Here is a 14904-nt window from a genome sequence, read left to right as displayed (position 1 = left end):
AGAATAGCTGGATAGATCTCCCTGGTGTCCTGATCAACATTTATCGATCAACCAGCTTTAGTACTACAGATTATCTAGGCACTAACTCATTGATATTTATGGGAGCTTGCTGTGCACAAATTGGCTGCAGTGCTTCCTACAGTATAACACCGACTATACTTCAGAAGTTGTCTGTATAATGCTTTGGGATGTCCTGATGGCTAGAGACAGTAGACCCTTGATGGGAGCATTCTTCTGCAGCTGGGTTGATATTGCAGGAGCTGATGGTGGTTACTACTAACACCAAGTTCCATCTTAGCTGAACCAGGTGTGTATTATAACTGGCAGTGCACACAAAGGAGGAATCTCATTCTCCATCAGTCTGAACCTTCATCCTGCATTCAGCATAAAAAAGATAAATTATTCAAAGTTCTGGCATGCTTATACAAAATGTAAATGTCTCTCAATTAACTGAATCCACTTCCAAAATCATCTTTGCTTCACTATCCAGTTATTTAGAACAATACTTGCAAGAGAAAGGATAACCCCCTTCATAGACTGTGAATGGCAAAGCAACATAGTTTATCATAGATTGGTTACAGCAGAGAAGGAGGCCATTGGGCCCATCGTATCTCTGCCAGCTCTCTGTAAGAGCAACTCAGCTAGTTCTACACCCCTTCCTGTTCCCCGTGGCCCTGTATTTTTTTCTTCAGATAATGATCCAATTCAATTTTGAAAGCCACAATTGAGTCTACCTCCATCACACTCTCGGACAGTGCATTCCAGATCCTCACCACTTTTTCACCTTGTCGCCTTGGTTCTTTTGCCAATCGCCTTAAATTGATGTCCTCTGGCTTTCGACCCTCCCAACAATGGGAACAGGTTTTCCAATCTGCAGGTTATCCAATCTGCAGCCCCCTCATGACTTTGAGCACCTCTATTAGATCTCTTCTCAACTTTCTCTTTTCTAATGAGAACAGCCCTACTCATATCTGCCTGAGGAAATACATTGTGTGATACAGGTGAGACAGACCAGGTCAATCTTTTGTGTGATACAGGTGAGACATACATTGTGTGATACAGGTGAGACAGACCAGGTCAATCCTTTGTGTGATACAGGTGAGACATACATTGTGTGATACAGGTGAGACATACATTGTGTGATACAGGTGAGACAGACCAGGTCAATCCTTTGTGTGATACAGGTGAGACATACATTGTGTGATACAGGTGAGACAGACCAGGTCAATCCTTTGTGTGATACAGGTGAGACAGACCAGGTCAATCCTTTGTGTGATACAGGTGAGACATACATTGTGTGATACAGGTGAGACAGACCAGGTCAATCCTTTGTGTGATACAGGTGAGACATACATTGTGTGATACAGGTGAGACAGACCAGGTCAATCCTTTGTGTGATACAGGTGAGACATACATTGTGTGATACAGGTGAGACATACATTGTGTGATACAGGTGAGACAGACCAGGTCAATCCTTTGTGTGATACAGGTGAGACATACATTGTGTGATACAGGTGAGACAGACCAGGTCAATACATTGTGTGATACAGGTGAGACAGACCAGGTCAATCCTTTGTGTGATACAGGTGAGACATACATTGTGTGATACAGGTGAGACAGACCAGGTCAATCCTTTGTGTGATACAGGTGAGACATACATTGTGTGATACAGGTGAGACAGACCAGGTCAATCCTTTGTGTGATACAGGTGAGACATACATTGTGTGATACAGGTGAGACAGACCAGGTCAATCCTTTGTGTGATACAGGTGAGACATACATTGTGTGATACAGGTGAGACAGACCAGGTCAATCCTTTGTGTGATACAGGTGAGACATACATTGTGTGATACAGGTGAGACAGACCAGGTCAATCCTTTGATCTGTGATCTCTGCTCCATTAGCTGACTGCAGTAGAGTGGCTTGAGTGGACAACGCAAAAACTAAAAGAGAGATTGCTCCTCGAGTCTCTCAGTTACAAAGGGTTGGGTAGGGGTGGGGAACTGGCCAGGATGATATTTGGAGATCCCACCTCTCTACCCAAACTGTGGAGCTCAGATCCAGTGTTTTACCTGGTCTATCTCTTTAAAGCAACAAGTACCATATTGGTGAAGTGATGTAAGCAGGCAAATCTACCGCTTGGGGGTTAAATACTGACCAACTGTAACTGGATATGTATTTCTGTCTGAGGAACCCATTATGAAATTAGCTCTTTATTTTTATATTGCATCTGTGACATTTTTAAGTGCGGGAACTGGAGTCTGATGAAAGGCTGGCAGAGGCAGAACTTTTTATAAGTACATACACTATATTCAAAATCTGTCATCTGCATGGGCTGCATGTGAATTTCTCCAAATACAATTCCAATATCCCCGTTTAGAATGGAACCTGCTGATATGAACTTTGTTGGGCTGCAATTTGACACTCCCCCAGCAGAGGTGCTGCTCAGCCACCATTAGCAGGAGGGTGTAATTACATCAGGACAAGTGTCCCATAGAGATATGGACAGAGCAATTCATAATGAACTATGAAAGGTCAGAGTGTTTGACTTTAAAATGGGGATGAATTACTTGTGAGCAAATTATTCCCTGCCCTCTAATCCTGTAGCATAAGAACTTCGAGATAAAAACAAAAAAACTGCGGATGCTGGAAATCCAAAACAAAAACAGAATTACCTGGAAAAACTCAGCAGGTCTGGCAGCATTGGCGGAGAAGAAAAGAGTTGACGTTTCGAGTCCTCATGACCCTTCTGTCGAAGAAGGGTCATGAGGACTCGAAACGTCAACTCTTTTCTTCTCCGCCGATGCTGCCAGACCTGCTGAGTTTTTCCAGGTAATTCTGTTTTTGCATAAGAACTTCACTTAATCATGACTTCCTAAGTGAAATGCAGCGAGCGATTGGCTAGTTTTTTTTAATGTTCATTCTTGGGATGTAAAGTTTGCTGGCAAGGCTGGCATTTATTGCCCCTCCCTAGTTACCCTTGGTAAGCCACCTTCTTGAGCCACTACAGTGCATGTGGTCTGGATATTTTTGCAATGCTGTTAGGAAGGGAGTTCCAGGATTTTGACCCAGTGACAGTGAAGGAACAGCAATATATTTCCAAGTCAGGATGGTGAGTGATTTGGAGGGGAATTTACAGGTGGTGCTGTTTCCATGCACCTGCTGCCCTTGTCTTTCTAGGTAGTAGAGATTGCTGATTTTGGAGGTGCTGTTGAAGGAGGCATAATGAGTTGCTGGAGTGCATCTAGTATACGGTGCACACAGCTGCCACTGTGTGCTGGTGGTGAAGGGAGTGAATGTTTAAGGTGGTGGATGGGGTGCCAATCAATTGGGCTGCTTTGTCCTGGATGGGGTCAAACTTTTAGAGTATTGTTGGAACTACACTTATCCAAGCAAGTGGAGAATATTTCATCACACTCCTGTCTTGTAAGTGACGGAGAGGCTTTGGGAAGTCAGGGGATGAGCTACGAGCCACAGAATTCCCAGCCTATGACCTGATCGTGTAGTCACTGTATATTTATATAGATTTTTTGCAACAATGCCGGTTATAAATTGAATTGTAAAAATTATGACCGATATTTTTCATTTTAAAAAGTAACCAATTAATCTTCTAAACTGATCAAGGTAAAATCATTCATTAGTAGCCCAGCCAGCAGCTACTCACACCTATCCCAAGAATACTGCTGAAATTTCTGATTAGATACTTTAAAATGTTGCACCTGCCTTTCCTCTGATTTATTAAGAGGTAGTTTTGCTTTTCTGTCTGAGAAAGGGGAACATAACAACCTCAATGAATTGCACAACCTATTGTTTAGTTAGGTGCTGATGTATTTGGGACCAACCATTGTATTTGATTAATTACTAATGTGTGGAAGAGCACAAAGATATTAAAACCCTTCTGTACAGGTTCATGCAGCCTTATCATTGAAGTGATATGGAAAATACAGGAACTCTTAATCCCAATAATCTTCACTCCCCCGTTTTATGATTTTCTTGTTTCATTTTGTGAGCAATCCCTGTTTTGATCTTCCTAAAACATTGATATAAAAGCCACAAGGAATAGCAAGTGAGCAATAGAGGCTCCCTATCTAATTCACCAGCATTGTTGAAATGTTTAGACAGAGGCCACTTGTAAAATTTATCTTTGATGGAAGCCTGCTCTCTTCTGGCACTGAAAAAGACAAGTGTTTACGTGGAAGGTTTATTTTGTCCTGAGTGTAGTCAAATCAAAGACTCATTTATAACAATGCCAAGATAATAATAATCATCTCACAAACCAAGCTATTGTAGGAATTCTCTGCCTTTCACTACCATTGTACAAGACTGGGTGACCCATATTATTGAAAATATCACTAACTCTGGTATTCTGCATTAATAACATATCCTGGGGCAGAAAATAAAAATGAAATTAAATTCCTTTTATTTGCATTCTCACTGAGAAAACTGCACCAAAAGAATTTAAAATAACACATATTCGAGATTTTGTATAGGTAATTAATTTTCATGTGGAAAGTGCCCATACTTCCACACTAACCGTGTTGTATGAAGGATTATTATCCATACACACAGTGAATATTTGCAGACTTATTTTAATATATGTTTCCTACATAACTGATCTGAAAGCAAACATCTTACAGCCTGATTAACACTATTTAAACAACCTGCCTATCATTTTTATGTGATTATAAATGATTTACAAAAAATTCCAGTGTATCTTCTTGCTGTCAAGTTCCTGCAAGAATAAACTGAATTTTTCACATCTCTATTTGAAACATATTAAGTTAAATTACATTGAAATTCTGATCTTTGATCTTCTCCTGGATTTATGGATGTGGTATCAATTTCAGTTGCATAAATTCTAGTTAAATACACAATACATCAGTTCGTTGTAGGATTTCTGTCAGAAATAAAGCAATTATTTTAAACGTATATGTACACTAATGCAATTACCTGCATAAATGTGATGTTTGTTGGTATTCTTTTCTGATTCCTGAGTTTGAAATCTCTGCATTTTGCAAATCCTTGGACTACTAATCAGTGCCTTTCAGTTCCACACAGAGACTGGAGTCTGTCAGAGGCTGGAGTGGGACCAAATTTTTACTGCTGTCACTCTCTCTCTAATGTCTTTCACGCCCCTTGTCTAATCAGACAATGGGATGGATGAAACAACTTCTGTCAGTTTGACTATTTTTATCCAACTACATACCAAATGGTTGTGTGATGGGTTATGGCACCTGTCTGTATTCACCCGGCCTTCAGTAGATTTATTTAAACAAGCACCTTATTTAAAAATAAACTTTGCAATGATTAATACTAGTATGAAACAGTGAGATGTGGCAAGGTCTCAGACAGAAATGACATTGACCGAAATACTTTTCCCACCAGAGTTTAGTAAAGAGTCCAAATCTCAAAAATGTTCCGATCTATAAATTGACCTCTGATGGGAATGATGGAAACATGGCTGCAAAGTATAGCAATAACCAATATAAACAAACAACTCTTTTCTTTATATGGGGTTTATGGCATGTTTAATTTTAAATACTGAATGTTTAAATAGAATATCACCGTCAGCAGTTCACTAGGGTTAGACAAAACCCTCTGCCTTATCTGTAAATCTCTCCTCAGCCTTGCCCGACTCTAACCGCAAAGTCCTCCAGCCTTAATTTCAGTTTGTGCCCTTTGATCAGCTGACTCTGGCCATTCCCTTGTTCCAATCTAACATTTGTGGGGCCTTCACTCATTGAAGTCCATGGAAATGTCCTCTCAAAGCATTTCACCTTGCTATCTCTCTCTCCCCACTTCTTGAAGCCAAATCTGCCTCCTAAGCTCCCCTGCTCACTTCCTGTACACCTCGTTGGGAAGTGTTAAAGGTACATCACATAATTTTAATTAAACCTAAATGTGCTTGGTTCTTCACATGCATTACCCTTCTCAAAGTTTAGTATTGTTTAGTTTTGAAGCAGGAAATTAGAACTTTGCTTTACTCAACCAGCTTTAAAGGATTACATACCCAAAAATAGTCAACTGCCTGTGGAGTTATCACAGTTGCTGTATTTAAACAACTGGGTTTAAAGTCTTGTCAAATCTGACAATGAGATTCCTCTGACTATCACATAACAAATAGCAACTGACAGGCATTTCTGAGAATTGAACTCACATTCTTTAAATCCACATGATCTCACCGTCCCTAAATAGTTGCGCACAAGACAGCCCAGAGTATCAGACCCAGACTTGGGTTTTTAAAATCATTTCGGGTTCTGTTCGAGGGTAAATGATACTTACTGGCTTGTTTGGCCTTCTCCTTGTAAGTGGTGGTCAGGATTTCAGCCACTGGGTTGCTCACAGGCCCCACCATGGGCACCAGTTGTGTCTCCCGCAGGCTGGGTTGATTGCGAGTCGGCAGCAGTTTCTGTTCTGGGGAGGCAGCAAAGGCAGGTACCTCCTGGAATCCACTGTCAGCCTCTGATGTGCCCGGGATGCCCTGTCGGTTGGCGGTGTCCTCGGTGCTGCGTTGGGCGGACCAGGTGATGGGGCAGGTGGGGTTGGGGTTATCAGTGGCGCTGGGGCTGGCACTGGGGTTCTCCGCGGGCTTGAGGTTGGGGTAGAAAGCCACCTCCGCCCTCGGCTTCCAGATGTTGAGGTTGATGTTGGCTTCCACTCTCCGGGGCTGGAACATCATCCCTCTGCTCTTGGGGGCCGCCCCCGGGAGGAGGCTGGGCTGATCCAGCGGGTGGGGTCGGCGAGCTCGGGGATCCGGTCGGCTGGAGGCTCCGGGGGGGCTCAGCGGGCGCTCGGCTCGGGGGGGCTCGGGGGCGCTGTCGTGCTCGCTCAGTTCGGAAGCTTCGTCAGCCGAGCTGGGGAAAGAGTTGCTGAGGTTCGGGCGGGGTGCGGCACCGGGGCATTTCCTCCGCTGCCGGCGCTGCTTCTCTCCGGCGGGATAGTCGGCGTCGCTGTCGGTCTCTCCGTAATAAGCCTCGCTGTCTGGGGGGGACGTGTAGCTGCCCCTCTGCCCCCGGCTGTCTGGGTTCTGGCCCACAGTGCGAGGCTGGGGGACGCGGGCAGTGCCTTTTGAGGATTCCTGGCTCCGGGCGGAGGGGGAGCTGACCTGTCGGCTGGGCTCCGAGTGAAAGCTGCTGGGTGCTGGGCTGCTGGAAACTCTAGAAGCAGATTCAAGTTACTGGCATCAGAAACATGGCAACTGGACACAATTGACCTCAAGATGGACCATTTCCCATAGGATCACTGCAACCTGCAACCTCACAGGCTGCATGTTCAGCAGGCATTGTGGGGGTGGTGGGGTGGTGGGGGTGGGGTTTAATGTCACATAACCAACCCGCATTGACCATGTTCTGCCTCTCTACCCCCCACTGAGAACATAGGATTGGGAAAGGGGTTGGGAGAGACATACCTTCACCCTGTTCCAAAGGGACAGAATATATTTCCAGAGATAAGTCACACGTCAACCAAATGGCCACCTTCGGTTTGCGGGGCTTGCTCAATGAGGGTGGGCATTCAGGATGATCAACCATCGAGGCATCACAGTTCCTGCCCGCCTTCACTGCAGCACCTGCACGAATACACTGTCCAGCCAGAGGCAGGAACAGACCGAGAGAGGGGCCTGCGGCTGATCTTTCACCTCCATAGCCAGGAGGCATTGAACTTGTTCTGGATTGATTCACTAGATGAAACCGTTTCCCTGTACCTAGCCCATTGAATTCCTTTATCACTTTAAAGATCTTAATTCGATCAGCCTGGACTGTCTAAACACACGGGATTTCAAAGCAAGTTTATGCAATAGAGTTCCTATCTGGTACCTTTTGACCCAGATGTGCAGAGTTCCACTCGAAGAGTCAATGATGTTCATGGCATCCGCATGCGATATTCCATCGCAAGATTTCCCGTTGATGGTTAACAGAGCATCATTTTCACGTAGTCCAGCTCTACAAGCTTTTCCACGCTTCCGGACCTGAGGTAACAGGACAAAAGGCCCAGCAAATAAATTAAGTCCCAAATACCTGGAAACACAATGGTGCCTTAGATTCATTGATATACTTTTATTTGAATCCTGCACATAGATTGAGTGAATCAACAGCTTGTGCGTTCTAGAAAAGGCTGCTGAAGATTTGCTTGTAGAAATGAAATGAAATAACAATCCACCTAGATGCAGTGAGCTGGAGTTTCCAGAAAGCTGTGCAAATGATTGGCACCCCAGCCACAAACATTCACTACCTCCATTACCAAAGCACAGTAGTAGCAGTGTGTACCAACTACAAAATGCACCGCAGGAATTCACTAAGGCCCCTTAATCAGCAACTTCCAAACCCATGACCACTACCATCTAGAAGGACAAGGGCAGCTGGAACACCATCACCTGGAAGTTCCCCTCCAAGTCACTCACCATCCTGACTTGGAAATATATCGCCGTTCCTTCACTGTCGCTGGGTCAAAATCCTGGAATTCCCTCCCTAACAGCACTGAGGGTGTACTTACACCACAGGGACTGCAGCAGCTCAAGAAGGCAGCTCACCTTCTCAAGGGTAATTAGGGATGGGCAGTAAATGCTGGCCTAGCCAGCGACGCCCACATCACATGAACGAATCATTTAAAAAATTCATCCTAAATCTGCCAAACCAAACGCAAATTACATATAGCACAAATTGAATTTCCAGGAACTTTCACATTGGCCCATAACTTCCGATCTCTGGGATGTCCGTACTGAGGAGGTATCCCAAAAATGGCCAAGACAAGGAGAATTTAATTGTCTTGATGAAATCAGCCTCTCTCTTTTATTGAATTCAATGGTCAGAGATATAAAAGCACAGTATTTAAGTAATGAGTTAGCATCTGTGAATAACTCATTCTACTCTGATTATTTATTCAGTCTGGAAGTAAGGAAAATTAATTTTCCCCAAAGCAGAATGAGGATCTGACAGGGATAAATTCACAGGTAGCGAGTCCAACAATAAAGCTCACCCAAACTGACAACAGCCTAATATTATTTCTTATTTCTTTTTTGAGTTATAAAAATGTCCAAAAGAACCTAACTCCACTTTTTACATTGGTTGTAATGGGCAAATCTGATTCACAAAGCATTGTTTCACTTAAGTTCACACTTTCCAGGAACACAACTATCACGATAAGTGATGAATCCCTGTGTTACTGACAGAACAATTCCACTTGCTTTTTTATTCATTCACGGCAAGGCCATGAAGCATTTGTTGTCCATCCCTAATTGCCCTTGAGAAAGTGGTGGTGAGCTGCCTTCTTGAATCACTGCAGTCTATATGGTAGGAAGGGAGTTCCAGGATTTTGATCCAGTGACAGTGAAGGAATTGTGATAAATTTCCAAGTCATTATGGTGTGTGGCTTAAAGGGGAGCTTGCAGGTGGTGGTGTTCCCATGTGTCTGCTGCCCTTGTCCTCTGGGTGGTAGAGGTCATGGATTTGGAAGATGCTGTGGAGGGAGCCTTGGTGAGTGGCTGCAACGCGTCTTGAAGATGACACTGTGTGTCAGTGGTGGAGGGAGCGAATGTTTAGGTTGGTGGATGGAGTACCGATCAAGCAGACTGTTTTGTCCTGGATGGTGCAGAGCTTCTTATGTGTTGTTGGAGCTGCACAGAACCAGGCAAGTAGGGTGTCATGCTCCTGATTTGTCTTGTAGCTAGCGAACAAGCTTTGGGAGCAAGGAGGTGAGTTAATCCCTATAGAATTCCCCGTCTCTGACCTGCTTTTACAGGCATAATATTTAAATGGCTTGTCCAGTTTAGTTTCTGGTCAATGGTAATCCCTAGGGTGTTGATAGTGGGGAATTCAGTGATGGGAAAATCATTGAATGTCAAGGGGAAATGGTCAGATTTGCTCTTGTTGGACATGGGCATTGTCTGGCACTTGTGCAGCATGAATATTACTTGCCACTTAATAGGCTCAAACCTCAATGTTGCCAGATCTTGCTGCATATGGATATGGACTGTTTCAGTATCTAAGGAACTGCAAATAGTACCAAATATTGTGCAATCATCAGCAAACATCTCCACTTCTGACCTTATAATGGAGGGAAGGTCACAGATGAAGCAGCTGTAGATGGTTGGGCCCAGGACACTAACCCGAGGAACTCCTGCAGTGATGTCCTGGGACTGAGATGATTGGCTTCCTACAGCCACAAGCATCTTCCTGTGTGTTAGTTATGACTCCAACCAGTGGACAGTTTTCCCCCTGATTCCTACTGACTCCAGCTTTGCTAGGGTAGCTTAATGGCACACTCGGTCAAATGCTGCCTTGATGTCCAGGGCAGCCAGTCACTCACACATCACCCCTTGAGTTCAGCTCTTATGTTCATGTTTGGCCCAAGGCTATATTGACGTAAAGAGCCGCGTGGCCATGGTGGAATCGAAACTTAGCATTAGTGAGCAGACTGTTGCTGTGTAAATGCCACTTGATAGCACCGTATTTTTTATTTTGCTGCTGCAGGTGCAGCAATTCCAAGAAAAAGTCCGGTCTCAACACTCACTTCACAAAAGCTAACTTTTTAGGAATTTGTGAGGGAGGCGGAACAGAGGAAACCAAGACCTGGTCTCCCCCTACACAAGGTAGAGGGAGCCCCCACCACCACCTCCCCAGTGCAAAAATTGCCTTTTCAGGAAAAGGAAGCCCACAACAAAAGGGAGTATGCTGAGGTCCCTTACGCAGCAAGACTCGAACCTGCAGTCTTCTGATAACATCACATGATGTACTCAAGTCAGATACTTGGTCCATTAGACTATCCGACCACTTGATAGCATTGTTGATGACACCTTTGCTAATGATCGCAAGTAGACTGATGGGGCTGTAATAGGCCAGATTGAATTTGTCCTGAATTTTATGGACAGGACATACCTGGACAATCTTCCACATTGTTAGGTTGATGCCAGTGTTGTAGCTGTACTGGAACAGCTTGGCTAGGGGCGCGGCAAGTTCTGGAGAACAAGACTTCAGTACTATTGCCGGAATGTAGGTCAGGGCCCATAACCTTTGCAGTATCCAGTGCCTTCAGCTGTTTCTTGATATCACGTTGAAGACTGGCATCTGTGATACTGAGGACCTCAGGAGGAGGCTGAGGTGGATGATCCTTTCAGTGCTTCTGGCCGAAGATAACTGCAAATGCTTCAATCTTCTCTCCTGCATTGATGTGTGGGGCTCCCCCATCATTGAGGCTGGGGATATTTGTGGAGCCTCCTTCTCCTGTTAATTGTTTAATTGTCCACCACCATTAACAACTGGATGTGGCAGGACTGTAGAGCTTTGATCTGGTTCATTGGTTGTGGGTTTGCTTAGCTCTGTCTATCGCAAGCTTCTTATGCTGTTTGGTATGCAAGCAGTCCTATGTGGTAGCTTCAGCAGGTTGACACCTCATTTTTGGGTATGACTGGTTCCTGATACTAGCACGGTCTCCTTTTCTCTTCATTGAACCAGGGTTGATCCCCTTGCTTGATGGTAATGATAGAGTGGGGGATATACCTGGCCATGAGGTTACAGATTGTCGCTGAATACAATTCTGCTGCTGTTGATGGCCCACAGTGCCTCGTAGATGTCCAGTTTTGAGCTGTTTGATCTATTCTGAATTTATCCCACTTTATCCCACTACACAACACGAAATATGGTAGCCTCAGTGTGAAGATGGAACTTGGTCTACACAAGGACTTTGCGGTGGTCACTCCTACCTGTACTGTCATGGACAGCTGCATCTGCAACAGGTAGATTAGTGCGGACAAGGTGAAGTAAGTTTTTCCCTCTTGTTGGTTCTCTCACAACCTGCCTAAGGCCTAGTGTGACAGTTATGTCCTTCAGGACTTGGCCAGGTTAGACAGTAGTGTGCTACCGAGACATTCTTGGTGATGGACATTGAAGTCCCCCAATCAGAATACATTCTATGTCCTTGTCACCCTCAGTGCTTCTTCCAAGTGGTGTTCAATGTGGAAGCATACTGATTCATAAGTTGAGGGGGTGGGGTGGGGGGACGTGGTATGTGGCAATCAGCAGGAGGTTCCCTTGCCCATGTTTGACCAGATGCCTTGAGACTTCATGGGGGTGCAGAGTCAATGTTGAGGATTCCCAGGGCAACTCCCAGCTGACTGTATAGCACTATACCTCTGCTGCATCTGTCCAGCTGGTGGGACAGGACATTCCCAGGGATGGTGATGGTTGTGTCTGGGACATTATCTGTAAGGTATGGTTCCGTGAGGATGACTATATCAGGCTGTTGTCTATTCCAGGTGGTCTGTCCACTTTTATTCCTTTTCAACTTTTCTGTAGTGGTTTGGTACAACTGATTGCCCATCTTCAGAGGGCAGTGAAGAGCCAACCACATTACTGTGGGTCTGGAGTCATTTGGAGTCACAAGTTTCATTTGCTACCTTACAATCATTTGCACAAATCAAGTTATTTTCCAATAACTAAGTGACGTGTTAAGCCTTTGTTTGTCAGTCAGAGTGACTGCCTGACAATTAGACAAATTGAGAAAGAAGCAGCACATAGAAGCAGCAGGTAGGAAGAGTCAGAACCTGATTTCTTTCAACAAATTGCCTCATGTCTCAGAATCAAGGTGCTGCATTTAATCATTTCTCTAAGAAACAGTGAAATAAATGTGAAACCCTTGGGCACAGGATGTGAAATCTAAAGGTAGTTGTGTCTGTTATGTTTGTTCAGCTGAACAGTGAAATGATCAATGCAGTTAAAAATTGTACAGCACAAGGGCCACTGACAGATGAGCGCATGTCTCTGCAATTCTGCACTGCTGCTTGCCTGGATTGAGAGCTGAAGGCAAATCCCTCTGTGGCCAAAACCAGCCTGTGGCTCAGTGACAGGTGCCATTCCATTCAGTCCACACATCCCAGGCACTACGCATGTCTGTCACTTAACCTGCATTATCTCCCTGCACGCACTTTATTTAAGGCATTAACTTATCTGGAATGTATGTACACCCTTCCCTAGTGAGCACCGAAACACAGTTACTCTCACACATGGAACATTTAGCACTGGTGTTAAGTCACATACGCTTTCTACCGGCTTACATCACTGTTGTGATATTTTTTCTTTCTGTTTGATATTTCTGTTTGCTGATCTATTTTCTTCCATTCCTCTTTACCTTAATTTAAATATTTATTAGTGGGGAGATAACTTGTCTCGGGCCCTTGATGTGAAAGAACCATTGTTCATGTGATCTCCCTGCCTGTGGAGTGCAGGCACTGGGTCAGGAAAGGATTTGGCCATTCTATGACCTGTCCTGTGGGTGATTAAGTTTCCAAAATTCAGTGCCTAGACTCAAACAAAAACAATGTATGGGTGAAATACTAAAGGGTAATTGGCTGCCATAGCACCAGCCTGAGGCAGAATCAGCCCCTTCAGCAAAGGAAAACATTTATAAAGTTAACAGCAGGATTACTCACAGGTCTTACTGGTGTTTGGAATAGGACCGATAATTGCCCAGTAGTTGTAGCGTCAAAGTCAAAACTCCTTTTTAGCAGAACAGCAGAAATTGCAACTTTATCATCCATTCAGAAGTCAAAAGCTAACTGAGCCAAAGTTTAATTTGGCAATTACTCTGCTCTAAGTTTGGGCCCTCAGTTTTTGCTTTATTCTCAGCTCTAGGTAAGAGCTTTGTCTTCTGTGATTGGAGCATGGACTTTAAAGTGTCCCCTAGCCATTGTCCTCTGTCATGTCATAGGACCAGGACAGGAAGCACATGGGAACACCAACGTTTCAAGTACCCCTCCATGTCACACCCCATCCTGACTTGGAAATATATCACTGTTTCTTCATTGTTGCTGGGTCAAAATCCTGGAACTCCCTCCCTAACAGCACCTGCATGACATGGGCTGCAGAAGAAGCCACTTTCTTGAGACCAACTAGGGATAAGCAATAAATCACCCCGAATTAATTAAGTAAAAACATCTCCTTAATCCTGAGATTGATTCACTCACAGTCTCTCTAAAGTTCCACATCATTGCATATCCAACTGGCAACATCAGATGTTGTGATAATAAAAGCAAAATACTGTGGATGCTGGAGGTCTGAAATAAAAGCAGAAAGTCCTGGAAGAACTCAGCAGGTATGGTATCCGATGAAGAGTCATATTGGATTTGAAATGTTAACTCTGATTCTCTCTCCACAAATGCTTCAAGAACTGCTGAGTTCTTCCAGAACTTTCTGTTTTTATTTCACACTCTGTGGTGTTAACTCACAAATTATTAATCTAAGTGGTTTATGTCTCCATTAAAATAGCAAATTTCCAGGCAACAATTCATACTTATCAGCTCAAAGTTTCACAAAATCTTTGAACATTAGAAGTACTCTTGAAAATAAAGTCACTTCCAATTGCTGTACACTGCCATTTATTGTGCGTAAGCTAAACTTAACACATAAATATTCCTTTCCATGAATGCTGTGCCCAAAGGCAGGTCTTTGGCTCAGTGTCTGCTGATGCTTCATCCTGAGCTGTTTTCCTTGGCAGTTTTTGTCAGTGGAGGTTTGTCATTGCCTTCTACTCTCAGTGGGGTTAGGAGGCAGAGCCTAAGTCTACCTCAGCCAGAGCAGGAATTGAACCCATGCTGTTGGCATTATTCTAAGCCATATGTTAGCTATCTGAACCAACTGCACTCTGCGCCCCCGACACCCCCCCCGCCCCCGACCCCCCGCATCCCGCCACATTAAATATAATCCCAAATAAAAGCAGAACTGGAAAGACACAACAGCTCAAACAACACTTGATCAAGAAACCTAAGTAAACCTAGGTTAAGATTCTAGTCAGAGCTCATTGTGTATAGAAAGACAGGCTAACATTGATGTGACACTTTTCATTGTCTCAGAATGCCAATGAAGTGGTTTTGAAGTTTATTCACGGCTATAATGTAGGAAATGTAGCAAACAATTT

At 44.1% G+C, this 14904-nt stretch overlaps 1 protein-coding gene and 1 long non-coding RNA gene across 2 annotated transcripts in view; one reads left to right on the top strand and one right to left on the bottom strand.

Moving 5' to 3' along the window:
- synpo2lb (synaptopodin 2-like b) overlaps positions 1 to 14904 on the bottom strand; it is a 34927-nt gene that overhangs the window by 8056 nt on the left and 11967 nt on the right. The window contains exons 2-3 of the mRNA XM_041176459.1: positions 7815 to 7966; positions 6283 to 7157 (exon numbers count right to left, since the gene is read on the bottom strand). Of these exons, the coding sequence (XP_041032393.1) occupies positions 6283 to 7157; positions 7815 to 7966 (1027 nt within the window). The remainder of the gene's footprint in view (positions 1 to 6282; positions 7158 to 7814; positions 7967 to 14904) is intronic.
- LOC121270892 lies at positions 1171 to 1927 on the top strand. Its single transcript, XR_005941630.1, has 3 exons — positions 1171 to 1209; positions 1246 to 1367; positions 1551 to 1927. It is a non-coding gene; the product is annotated as an uncharacterized LOC121270892 (long non-coding RNA).

Source organism: Carcharodon carcharias, chromosome 28 (genome assembly GCF_017639515.1).
Source record: "Carcharodon carcharias isolate sCarCar2 chromosome 28, sCarCar2.pri, whole genome shotgun sequence".
Taxonomy (NCBI): domain Eukaryota; kingdom Metazoa; phylum Chordata; class Chondrichthyes; order Lamniformes; family Lamnidae; genus Carcharodon; species Carcharodon carcharias.
Note: the sequence above shows the minus strand (reverse complement) of the source record. Positions and strands in the feature narration are given on the sequence as shown.